The following is a 14,016-nucleotide window of genomic DNA, read 5'->3' on the forward strand; positions in this document are numbered from 1 at the left end:
CGTCGCATGGAGAGAGGCTGATCCGACATACATTGATGCGATTGGCATCCACGAGGCGTACCAGATGAGTATAAGTTGGCTAATCAGATCGCAGCAGGTTGGGAGTATATTTTTCTTTTAATTACTCCAAACAAAAATGTTGATTGGATAAATTACCTGCATTACAATGTCCAAAAACTTGGAAATTATACTGAACAGGGATTTGTGGCGATAAAGGAACAACTGGCAGCCACTAGTCTGACGGCGTTCCAGGATCGTGCAGCGGTTGAAATGCTTCTTGAAGGAGCAGGGGGCGTATGCAACGTTTGAAAATGTTGCACTCAACAACACGCCCCCCACTGGGTCCCACACCAGGGCCAACGATGGCCTGCAGACCTAAACCGCAAGATGAAAAAGCATCCTGGAGTAGAATAATGTCCGCTGACAGATTTGTGGCCTCACTAATAATGATTTGGCCTAATTATTAGCCCTTTTTGCTACGATTTTGACATTATGTGGGTGTTGTATTATTCCCTGCTTAAGATCTTTGATGAGCCGACTTATAACCACTGCGATTGCCCCTACAAATTCTAAATTGAATTATATCCCCTACTGATGAAACGTGCTGACACTAACAGTGAATTCCAGGAGCATGGTAATTCTGAGGATGGATTGGACGAAAATGATCTTGTTTTCTGCTTTTCAGACCTGCCGAACGAGTAGAGCCTAAGCGGGTAAAATTAAAACAGCCAACGGTGATATCCCTCTCATTTTGAATTTGTCATAAAATGAATAACAAACATATAGTAAAAGGAGGGAATGTTAGAATTATTATGGAATATTCTATATGTGTTGTAAGCATTTTTCAATAAGTAGTAAGGCTATAAATCAAGTCATGGGAAGATGGACTTTTTTCCTGCACAGTCGACTCCTCAAGGGCGAAGGAAAAGAGGTCACGGCGTTACGGACACTTCTACCAAATGTTATGACGAAGACTCCAGCAGCAGATTTGAAAATACTGCTTTGTTTACATTAAACTGCTTTGCTTTGTTTACCTTATAAAGAAATTATTATGCTTACTGGTGCAAATTCTAATGCCGTTGTTTCGCTTACTGTGCAAATTCTTACGCAGGTGTTCCGATAAAAACAGATTGTTGTGACAGTGTTTTTATAACCTTCATGATGTTATTCGGTTGAGCTTATACAATTGTTCAAAACAGTTGAGACAGTTGTTTTTGCGTATGCAATTGTTTAAATCAGATTACCTTTGAATGTTTTGGTTATGTGCCGCTAAATGGACCGAAGAGTATGCCGCTCGTCAGAATGCACTGTGGACTGAGACGGCGTCACAAGGCATCTCCTTCGAAGTTGTAAGCAGAATTTGTTGAAAGATGTTTTTCCTTTTTTAATTAAATATTACTAATAATGATTTAAAAGGTTTGAATCATTATTCCAACAGTATCACATCACCATCGTATCATATCACCATCGTATCATATCACCATCGTATCATATCACCATCGTATCACATCACCATCGTATCACATCACCATCGTATCACATCACCATCGTATCACATCACCATCGTATCACATCACCATCGTATCACATCACCATCGTATCATATCACCATCGTATCATATCACCATCGTATCATATCACCATCGTATCATATCACCATCTTATCACCATTGTAACGCCATTGTATCACCATTGTTTCATATCACCACCGTATCACCACCATATCACCACCGTATCACCACCGTATCACCACCGTATCACCATCGTATTACCATCGTATCATACTGGTATCACCATCGTATCATTTAACCATTGTATCATCATCATCTCATATCATCTCATTTTCTGAACCGCTTTATCCTCAATACGGTCATGGGGTGTACGGCAGCCTATCCCAGCTGACTCCGGACCAAAGGCGGGGGACACCCTGAATCGGTGGCCAGCCAATCGCAGGGCACAAGGTGAAGGACAACCATGCACACTCACACCCATACCTAGGGGCAATTTAGAGAGTCAAATCAGCCTGCCATGCATGTTTTTGGAATGTGGGAGGAAACCCACGCAGGCCCGAGGAGAACATGCAAACTCCACACAGGTGGATGTAACCTGGATTTGAACCCAGGACCCCAGAGCTGTGAGGCCGACACGCTAACCACTTGGGCTGCTATCATCATCGTATCGCCATCGTATATCCATCATATCGCCATCGAATCACCATCGTATCACCATCGTATCACCGTCCTTTCACCGTCGTATCACCGTCGTATCACCCAGTGGCGGGCTGTGCATTTCACTTCTAGGCCTTCAGTAGTGTTACATCTATATTAGTGGTTCTTAATCTGGGTTCGACGAACCCTAGGAGTTCGGTGAGTCCTATTGTATCCGCCGTTGCCGTCGTCGTCATCATCAGCAATATCATCATCATCATCAACAACAGCATCAGCAACATCATCATCAGCAGTAGAATCATCATCAGCATCATCAATGTCAGCATCAGCACCATCATCAGCATCATCATATCATCATCAACATTATCACCAGCATCACTGTCGCATTGCCGTCATATCGCATCATCGTCGTGTCGCATCGCCGTCGTCATCAGCATCGTCGTCATCATCGTCATCATCATCATAGTCAGAATATGATTTATTAAAATTCTCAAAACGAATAACAAACAAACATAAAATTAAGAATTCAAAACAATATTACATTGAACTTTTAATCTTTTTCATTAACCTTTTAGGATTTCTTTGGCATATCATTTTTCACCCATTTTATTTATCTCCCCAGCCTGTTACCTGTTTGGATTTAAGTTCCCCTTCGGCGGTGCTTGTTGCCAGACATTTTGAGAAAAAACAATTCCCTTTGACGGATTTTAAAAATGTTTCTAAAATTCACAAGACAAACGTTGTCAAAGTGGGTGATCACACGACTCGTGAACACTTTACCCCCAAAATCGGAAAGTTGGTTTCTCCACGTTTTTTTTTTCTGATTGGTGCTGTTGGAATGGTGGCTGCTTGCATTAACTCCTGCTCCATTGGGAGTTCGTTTTGGTGCCCCTCAACCAACTCGTCAACATCCTAGTCACGTCTTTGGCGACATTGTGGCGAGGAAACGTGGAGTGGAGCCGAGTGCAGGGAAGCAAGCAATGGAGGAGGGAATGAGTGCTCAAACAAAAGTTGAATAATTTAAACAGTAGGCAAATTAATTATCAATGACGCGCAGCTGGGCGAGAAGAAAGGGCAAGCGAGGAGGGACAAACAAGGGGAAAAGCGAATGTACACCCAGTGTGTATTGGGGGATGTGTATATCTATATATAGATATACACACACTAACACACATTAATATAAGAATAGGTATTAATAATTTTCAAACTTAATTGCTGAAATCTAAAAAATGTTATGGCAATATATGATGTTTATGTAGCCACGTTTCAATTGGGCATTTCCAATTTGGAATGTGGAAAAATACCAATAACACCCAAGAAAGTATAAAATAAAATAAATTGTACTACAATCTTCAAATAAAAATGCATGTTTATCCTTCAAACCATTTATATGTAACATTTTAAATGGGGTTCAAAATTTCAAAAACACCAACCCCTAAAAATTTATGAAAAATGTTCTGACGGCAGCTGCCATGCCTGATTTCTCCCTTCAGTGTTTTTTTTTAACATTTCATATGCTCCATTTGATTTAAAAGGCAACCTTCATAACTTTTATTTATAATTCTTCCAAAGAAATGTCCGCAATGACTCATGTGTACCTCCTCAGGCTCATTAAGCAACCTTTATCCTGAGCTGATACTGACCTCAATAACAACCACCCATGATATCTCCCATGAAAAAAGGTTCTTCATCTCAATCAGATATTTTCTGGTTTAATGTTAATTGAATTTTTTTTTAATCAGCACCCAAGAATCAATAAAAAAGATTTTATTCTACTTTTTTGGCTTGTTTTTATTCATTCATTTTCTGAACCGCTTTATCCTTACTAGGGTTGCGGGGGGTACTGGAGCCCATCCCAGCCGACTTCAGGCCAGAGGCAGGGGGACACCCTGAATCGCAGGCCACAAGGAGACAAACAACCATTGACGCTCAAACCCATACCCAGGGGCAATTAAGAGTGTCCAATCAGCCTACATGCATGTTTTTGGAATGTGGGAGGAAACCAGGTACCCGGGGAAAATCGATGCAGGCCCGGGGAGACTCTACACAGGTGGACCGACCTAAATTTGAACCCAAGATCCCAGAGCTGTAAGGCAGAACCTCTCAACCACTTAAGCCGCCGGGTTGTTTTTTCTAAAAGTAATTTATGGCTTTTTTAAAATGACAAACGTGGATTCACATGAACAAACTGCGAATCAAGCTTCCATTAAGCACCAGTCTGCTTCTGCAGTTGGAAAAACAAACAAACAAAACATGAAAAATATGACTACCATCAGTAACAGTGACCTAGAAATTAACCATCAAACTTTGTGGGCGGAACGGACAAATAAGAAGTCTCATGCCTCCCAACATTCATTGCAACACTCCGGATGTAAATAAACTTCCAATGTCCTCTGTTAATTCTCACTCCAGCTACTGTTCCATTTGTTTCCTCACTTGCTAGTTATGCTATTTAATTTGTTATCTAAAAATTTCAGTTTTGTGACCCATTTGAGTCAATGACCAGCCATTATTCGTCACTATACATTAATGTAAATGTAAGCCTGGCCTTCTGCTTACAATATTAAACCACATCTGTCTTGATGTCGCCCAAGATAGAACCACTATCTGTCTTGATGTCGCCCAAGATAGAACCACCACATCATTTTGGTCAGGTCCTGCCTTTAATATTTTCACATACCATAACTCGTTCTGGAGTAATAAGTCTCACCTGTGGCCAAACTATGAGAAAACTTTTAGACCATAAAATAAAATAAAATAAAAATAAAAATCTATATGCATTACATGTTTAAATATGGTGTTCAGGGATGACAGAGATGTTTCAATGAGGCTGCTCAGAAAAATAAATGAACAAACAGTAGATTAACAAAAACAACAACCCAGAAATTGTCCTCTTGCGTTCTTCAAATGTCGTCTGGTGGCCAGTCACTGGGATTATTTAGTCTACTCCCTGACTTGAACTAACATTCAGGATATTGTGAAGTAACAGAAGCAATAACATTTTTATGAACTATTAAAACAAACTTTCAAAACTCTGGAGTGATTTCAGTAAGCCCTTTTTTGATCACATCTCACTCAAGACGTCAAATTTCATTGGCTGTTCACTGCGTTCGATGGCACTGTTGCAAGGTGGAAAACATAGTGAAAGGTGAAAGGGTGGCAGCGGGTGGAGTTTGGGATGCAACGAGAGCGAGCGAAGGAATTCCGGGCGAGAAGCTGTAGCTGATGAAGGGCAATGGAGACGGGCTAAAAGGATAGTGATCCAATCCTGAGGGAGTTAAGTAGGGATGGGTCATGGCATATGGCAGCACCAGGCTGGGCTGCAGGACTGCTGGAGGAGTGATGTAAGGATGAGCTAAGCTGAAAAGAGAGAAGTGACAGCTATAAAATCAGTTTCTGACATCATTATGGTCATCTGATGTGAATTTAACTGAGTTTATCACTCGTAGACATCTAATTTGTCTTAACTGGGAGGGTGACAGCGAATCAACTCTTCATTCACTTCAATGATTTTTCATTCGCTGCCAAACCATCCACTTCAAGTGGATTGGAGGTCTAATAGCTGTGAATGGTCAGGGCTGAATCTTCGTTTGTAAATAAAAACAAAACCTTCAGATAACACTAACTTTGTGCAAATGGCTTTTTAAAAAATGTCTCAAAATTCACAAGTCATTTAACAATAGCTGAATGATAATGAGGCTACATTCACAGCAGGTCAAATCACTTTTTGCCCTAATACCACACACATGATATTTTTTATGCCGTCTGCAATCCGATGTAGAATCATTTATATGTGGATAAGAATCGTGTATCTCTCCGACACATATATAGAATGAAAGCATTTCGTGTGAAGAGCCCCTGTTTGCAAGAAAATGAGTGACTAAGTGATAAAAACAAAACAGTATGCTCACAGTTGAACAAACCACGCTGACATGTGATGGAGATAACATTCTAAACTGACACTGCGCCCAGTCAGTCATCCGCACCCACTCCGGCTGACTCTGACAGAAGATAATCAGTGTTGCCCTGACCACAGGGACTCACAAACCTTTAGGACCAATCTAAGAATGATGCCACTGTGTCATGAAAATGCCACAGGTGCGCAGCGAAGTGGAATCTAGAGATGCAGGGAATTGACGACACGTGGAGTGCTGGTGCACAAAACTAATAAATACAAATAAAACTAACAAAACTCATAAATACAAATAAAAACTAACAGAAAAAGTCATACAAACTTAGGACTTAGTAAAAATCAACAAAGAAACAAACCTAACAGGGATAGCAAGTGCACACACTGACAGGGAGACAACATGACCAAATCCAAGCAATAATCCCAAAAAACAGACATGCGTATCAGAACGCAAAGTATAAATACACACACAAGGGCTGATTGCGTATCAAACACACCTCACCCCATAAGGAAGGGGACCGCAGAGGGAGACAAGGTGAGACGTACACACCACCAAGACAGCACACACAAGGAAAACCCACACACACACCTCTACCCATCAAAGAGATTGTGTCAAACTTTTCTGAATGCTTAGCGCATCCTGCTAAGATGGGACTCTGGGCCCAGTTTTGTGGATCTATGTCTTGTTCGTTTTTGACTGGTCTCGACTTGGAATGAATTGTCAATTGGTAAGTTGTTGTTAGAGATGTTCTTCAGTTTATCAATGTTCGTTATCTTGGAATTATATAGCTGTTAGAACAAAATGACCACGAGGTGTTTGGCTAAGAGCTCAATCGCCAACAGCCATCAAGATGTGAAATATGTCACTACTGTTCAACAATACAAACAGCAGATGAGCAAAGCAAGGGAAAGCAACTTTTGCTTCCTGATGTTGCACGTGAAGATAGCAAGTTAATTCATTTTCTGAACCGCTTATCTTCACAAGGGTTGCAGGGTATGCTGGAGCCTATCCCAGCTAACTATTGGGTAATTTAGAGTGTTTAACCACCCTACCTGCATGTTTTGGGGATTTGGGAGGAAACTAGAGTACCTGGGGAAAACCCACGCAAGCCCAAGCTGAACATGCAAACTCCAAACAGAGAGGACTGACCTGGGATCGAACCAATGACCCCATAACTGACAGGCCAATGCGCTAACCTGTTACACAATGGGTTGGTCAGGTTTTGTTGTTTTTTTTCCCCTGTGTGACCTGTCCTTGATTGCCCATTGAGTTCATTTGTCGTTTCCCCGCCCCTGGTGTATATTCTGCTTACTCATGTGACCCAGGTGTTTCTAATTGTCTCATTAACCCATGTCTGTCTATTTAAACCCTGTGTTTTGTCAGTTCTTGTCGGATCGTCCCTTGTGTCAACCTGTGTTTATGTATGCTCTCTCCATGTCCAGTGCTTGTCGTCTCCCCGCGTCTTTCCCATCAAAGTTGGGTTTTGTTCTCTTGTTTAAGTCCATGTTATTTTTGAGAGCCACCGAAGTGATTAAAGTTCTACCAAAATAAATGTATTTTTAATCCAAGTTATTTTTCACCCTATTAGCATATTGAACTCTCTTAGCAATTAGAAGAAAAACCTTGAATACAAAGGTGCACAAATCACACGAATTTCATACATGTGGTATCATCAATGAAGAGGTCAAGTTTAACACACCTGTGAACAGGAGAGTAGATGCAAGATTTGATCACTAACCTGATGCTAACCTATGCGTTAAACAGTTACAGAGATTTGCTTACTGCAAAACAGAGTCCATCTGACATCAGGTGTGCATACAACAAATTGGGCCACTCTTCTGTATACACAACTCATGCCATTATGTCTGGCTGCTACGGCTTTCTGAATGTTCACATTTCCTCTTTTTAAACAGGATCAAGCGCTAGAAGAAAACAGGCGCTGAATGGAATAGTCGTGAGAAGTGGCACATCTGTATCAAAGATGGGAACTATAAGATTTAATTATACCTCATAAAATAATATATACAAAGGCACAGGTAGTAAAAAGTAGTCGCGTGTGCTTGGTGTGGAGAAGCATTACTAGTACCACCTTAAGTTAATTTTGGGCGAAAAAAAATGCACAACACTGGGACTGTGCTCCTCATGGATGGGGTGGCTTTTTGTGTTACACATCCACACGTAGAAGCAGTCCTAGCCTGTGGGTTCATCTTTTGACTGACTTTTGCTCTTGATCAGTGATCTCCAATATGCCATTGTACATCAGTGTGCCTAAAAAGATCAGTACTACGTATATGTGCATATTTATTTAATCATTCATTCATCATCCAGGCCCGGTGGTGCGATTGGTTAGTGTGTCGGCCTTACAGCTCTGGGGTCCTGGGTTCAATTCCATGTCATGTTCATCTGTGTGGAGTTTGCATGTTCTCTGCATGGGTTTCCTCCAGGTACTCTGGTTTCCTCCCACATTCCAAAAACATGCATGGTATTGGACACTAAATTGCCCCTAGGCATGGGTGTATGTATGCATGGTTGTCCGGCTCCTTGTGCCCTGCGATCATCAACACGGCGCATCCTCACAAAGGTTGCGGTGTTTGCTGGAACCTAACCCTCCTGACATTGGTGAAAGGCAGACTACAATCTAGATTGGTCGCCAGTCAGCCGAAGGGCACACAGAGAGGCAGATCACCATTCGCACTCACAATCGTACCACCACCGAGTGGTTTCAATGTGAAATGAAAAAAAGTTAAAAAAGGTTGGGAAACATTAGTTCGCTTATAGTTAGCGCTTTATAAATAAACTTTACACAACTAGACCCGAGACCTTTTTTTTAACTCTGCAATTTCCAGTTCTTTTGATAAGATCACTCACCGGACAGATTTAAATGCAGAGCGTTCAAGAAAGATGGATAGGAGTTCCCGGCATACCTTGGGGTGACCTTTTGCCAAGAGATTAATAATTACGTTTATTATCTTTCTTAGTGGTGAACTCTTTCTTATTGTCATACCATTGGTTATGATGGAAGAAGAATGAATGAAAGTCTATAGTGTGTTTTCATTTAAGTTAAGGTTGGCTACTTTTGGGACATCTTCCGCCAATCTCGCTTTGCTGATGCTGCCTGCATCAATACTTCTGAACTGTGAGACATTGACTCTGGTAAGGTAGGATTGGTCCTGGGTGTCCAAACCGGTCTTCAAAGGGCCGCAGTGGGTGCAGGTTTTCATTCCAACCGATGAAGAGGAAACATTTTCACCTATCTGGTGTCTTAAAAGTGTAATCAGTTGATTGTTGTCAGGTGATACTGGTTTTAGAAGAAACCTCATTGCTTAAACTGTCTGTGCTTGATGAGTTAGAAGAAAAAAAACTGCACCTACTACACCCCTTTGAGGAATAGTTTGGACACCCCTGGGGTAGGTGATGGTGACGATGGGGAAAGATTGGTACCGTGATCGCACAAAAATGTGCTAAGATAATAAAGAAGAGTTATACAAGAGCAGGCGCATATAAAGAAGTTATACAAATCTGCAATCTTTTTTAAATCCAAGAGTTGTGGGACGAGACTCAACGGGTGCGCCCCCAGTTAAGTGCTACCCTGGGCGACCGCCTACCTCGCCTATATGGGAAAAACGTCTGTGCCTAGGGTATATGCCATACGCACCCCCCTCTTTTTGCTCTTTTAGAACAGATTTGTTTGCACTCTGCCTAACTTTCAGTTACTGAAGCAAAATATAAACAGCGACTTCTGTGCAAAGATAGCAACGCCAGATGTTTAACAAAACAACAAGAAAACGTGTAAAGAACCAAAGTATATGGGGTCCTGTCCAACCCCTTGGCATCTCATGTCTCCTTTCTAGTCCACTGTTTCTCCCATAGCACAAGTGCAGTGTCATTCTCACGGCCCCGCGCCGCCGCCTGACTGATCCAATGTGACAACCGAATCGTACGAGAGAGCACTTCGTCTCGCCTTTTTCCGACCCGGCGACGTTGCTGGCTGTGAAACCCACATTTGTACACACAGCCTTTGATTTTTTTCCTTTTTTTAATACACATGCAAGACAAGGGCAGTGTGTGACTATGTGAATAATCGGGAGCGTTTGTATCGTGCGTGTTGTGCAGATGCGATCGGGCTAATTGGCACAGCTGCATTGGTGTACGTTAACAGACCCACAAGAGCAGAATAACCTCCACAGACAGCACTCCGCCTTCACTAAGGGCTCACTGCCTTGCAGCCAGCTTCCTTTGTACTCCCACTCACACCCTGTGTCAAAAAGCACTAGAAGCAGGAGTGGGATGACGTGAATCTAGAGTCTAGACGATGGCGAAAGAGACGGCCGTCGGGACACCTTGAGCGAGAAAGATCAAAAGAGGAGAGTTGAAGGATCACCCATCATATATCCCTAATTGCCTTAGGACAGATACGCTTAATAGTTCAGAAAAGGGATGTGACTCAGGCAGGGCCAAACCCACTCACTAAACAGAGACACACACAAACACATCGACTCCTTATCCTCTTGGTATAAACGCACACTTACAGCTTGGGGGAGGGTAAGCAAAAGAAGGCCATGCTTTCGAAATGCAAATGAATATTACATTTTACTATTGGGTTCCAATGGAGAAAGTGTCAAATAGACATTGTGCCTACACAGAATGTCAGCCTGACTTTGGTGCATCATAGATTGAAATGCCTGAGCCACACAAATGGTAAAAAGACAGCATTATCAGTTATTTCCACTAACTTACAAAGCTAAATGACACTTGCTCACCATAGCAGAATAGCGCATATAAGTGACACAGCATATTTAAGTTACTGTAAATGGCATGTATATGGTGCTGTTTATCTCTATTTCTGAGCTGTTCTCTAGTATAAGGATCTGTTGTTTACAGAGATTACTGTATGTCATGTGGCGTATTGATGGGGAGGAGGGTTGTCTGATGGATTTTAGATCACAGGATATCATAGTTTTATCCCAATTGGCCTGTGAAAACGCTTTTAGACTAATTTGTGATTGAAAGCTATATGTATAAATGGGACATACCTGTCAGTCACATCTTCCGTGATTAAATAAAATGCTTTATTTGGAAGTGCTATTCCTGTGCACGTTGTAATTTAGAAATATAACACTTAAAAGGTTGTTTTTTCCAAGACAAAGTAAGATCAGAATACAGTATATATCCACAAAACTGAAGCTGGGCCCAATGCTTTTCACAACCTGTAAAACAAACAGTTGGTCCAAGTGTGAGTTGATTAGCCATGTCTGTAAAGTATGCAAAAAAATGATGCATTGTGATCCTTCACCATTTCGTGGGTTCAGTACATCAGATTTTATATCAAGTATAAAAAAAGTTCATAAAAATGTCAAAATTCACACTTAAATTGCAACCAAAAGACAGGAGATGAAAAATGGCGGAAGACAAGGCCCCGCTTCTTCTTTGGTGCTGAATTGGGTGGCACTCAACACCAAAGAAGAATTTCACCGCAGAAGAATGACGCGCCGAAGAAGAATTACACCGCAGAAGAATTTCACCGCATAAGAATGACGTGACGATCATAAAATGCAGAGAAGTACTAGATCTTGCCTTCTCCTGTTTTGTTGCGAGTGAATTTCCCATCGCGCACATCACAATTTGGATAAAGCCAACGCCAAGCCTTTTCCAGCTTTGTTTTGATTTTGAATCGTCGTTAAGCGTCCTATGGAAGAATCATTACAGGAGCCACCGCCACCTCGCCGTTGCGGAACGGGTACTGAAAAGCGAGCCATAGCGAGCCGAGGGCGGCGAGCGAGGTCTTCCCCGCGACCCGGCCTCGGCCGGAACAGGCAGCGACACGGTACGTCGAGGAAGAGTTCCCTGACATAACTGAAGCGAATGATTGTCTTCCGGAGCAAGTTTTTTGGAAGAGGATTTCTTCCCAGACATTCTTATTCAAAAATGAACTGAAAGTCCCAGGGTTTACATCGATCGCCTGACGCTGATCCATCATTGGATTGGATTGGATAACTTTATTCATCCCGTATTCGAGAAATTTCGTTGTCACAGTAGCAAGAGGGTGAGGATGCAGAAATAGGAAAGGCATTTTAGACATGAATAGATAGGTAATAAGTAAGTTAATAAATAAATACATTAATAAATATATAAATAAATAAGCGTGTCGCTGAAGTATATCTATATATACACATACATATACACATATGTGTACATACACTTATACATATACATACACACATATAAGCACATATATACATACATCCACAAAGATGTACATGCATGCATACGGTAGGTCTTTACACAGCCATTTTTTTGTTAAAGAGCCTGACAGCTGATGGGAGGAAGGATCTGCGGAAGCGCTCCTTCTTGCAATGAGGGTGCCACAGTCTATTGCTAAAAGAGCTTCGGAGGGACTCCACAGACTCATGCAGGGGGTGGGAGGTGCTGTCCATGATGGACATCATCCTGGTCAGCATCCGCTGCTCTCCCACTTCCTCCACAGAGTCCAAAGGACAGCCCAGAACAGAGCTGGTCCTCCTGACCAGCTTATTCAGCCTGTTCCTGTCCCTCTACGTGCTCCCGCATCCCCAACAGACCACTGCATAAAACAATGTAGATGCCACCACAGTGTCGTAAAAAGTCCTCAGCAGTGTCCGGCACACTCCAAAGGACCGTAGACTCCTCAGTAGGTAGAGGCGGCTCTGATAAAGCCTTCACAAGCTATTTCATCCCGAACGTGAAGCTATACCTTGATGAAAGGGGCCTGCCATTCAAAGTCTGGACTGTGCAAGAAGACTTGGACTAAAACTCCCATGAACCAATTTTTGGGGATTTATATCAGATGGAGAGAAGTTATTTTCACTGAGTACAGTATTTAAAGTATTTACATTTTTTATATATAAATTATATTTAGTTATTAACACAATAGTCTTTTCGTATGATTATAACTGTAATATTTCATAAATACTCCTCTTGATAATTGTACTTCTGTACTTAAATTTTTGTAAAGGCGTGTGTGAACATGTGTAGTATGGTAGAAATAATAGGGGTGATCCTACTTTGCGGTTTGTCGATTATCGAGGACATGGCCTAAGTTAACAAAGTTTTTGTTTGAACACTACTTCCCTCATCCTTGCCTGCTTCCCTGCAATTGGGTCCATTTCCACGTTTCCTCGACACGACGTCGCCAAAGACGTGACACATGTTTGCTGAAATTCCCCTAGCAACGAATCGCCCTTCTTGTTTAAAGTCATTGGTCTTCTGGTTGGGATATCGAGGCTGACCTTCTGCCACACATTTACAATTCCGCGTAAGGCCTATAGTCGACTGTGGCACCATCTGACATTGTCCATGTCTGGCTGATGAAGGATTTTAGATACAGTTTCCAAACTGCTAGTGAAATCAGAACACAGCCTCTCTTTCTCCTATACAGCAACTTCCTTTTTACCCTCAATACCACAAACTCAGGGTTTCAGAGTTTGTACGGCTCTTGTCATCTTATAAACCTGTGCATGTGAAACAAGCGGAAAGGTACAAGATGGAGAGAAACCATAAAAAAACAGTATAGACCAGTCTGATTAGCGGCATATTTAGGGAATGAGAGGAGCCATTTTGATTGGTAGCGAATGTTGTTAACGGAGTTCACCCTTTTTTAAACTTGAGATACGTAAATATAGTCACATTTTCCGGTACATCCAATAAATCCCATTGTGAGGGAAGCAATGAGGAATAGCCTCTATTATTTTTTACATGAAAAATACATTATTCTGTAACCTTACTTTCTACTGGCATATGTTATAGAAAGTTATTTTAACTATGAACCCCAAATAGTCAAGAATTCTACTTGCAACTGTAAACTGCCATTATAGGGGGGAAAACCCCTTCCAACTTCTCCAGAACCGTTGTTCCCAATCACCTCTGTTGTAGATCATCCCAATGGTGTTGGGGTTGTGTTA

General features: G+C 41.7%; 1 protein-coding gene across 1 annotated transcript in view; it reads right to left on the reverse strand.

The window, feature by feature from the left end:
* Positions 1–687: 687 nt before the first annotated feature.
* LOC144070884 (RNA-binding protein 38-like) overlaps positions 688–14,016 on the reverse strand; it is a 35,211-nt gene continuing 21,882 nt past the window's right edge. The window contains exon 4 of the mRNA XM_077595399.1: positions 688–5,528. Within this exon, the coding sequence (XP_077451525.1) occupies positions 5,270–5,528 (259 nt within the window). The 3' untranslated portion in view covers positions 688–5,269. The remainder of the gene's footprint in view (positions 5,529–14,016) is intronic.

This window comes from Stigmatopora argus, chromosome 1 (genome assembly GCF_051989625.1).
Source record: "Stigmatopora argus isolate UIUO_Sarg chromosome 1, RoL_Sarg_1.0, whole genome shotgun sequence".
Taxonomy (NCBI): Eukaryota; Metazoa; Chordata; class Actinopteri; order Syngnathiformes; family Syngnathidae; genus Stigmatopora; species Stigmatopora argus.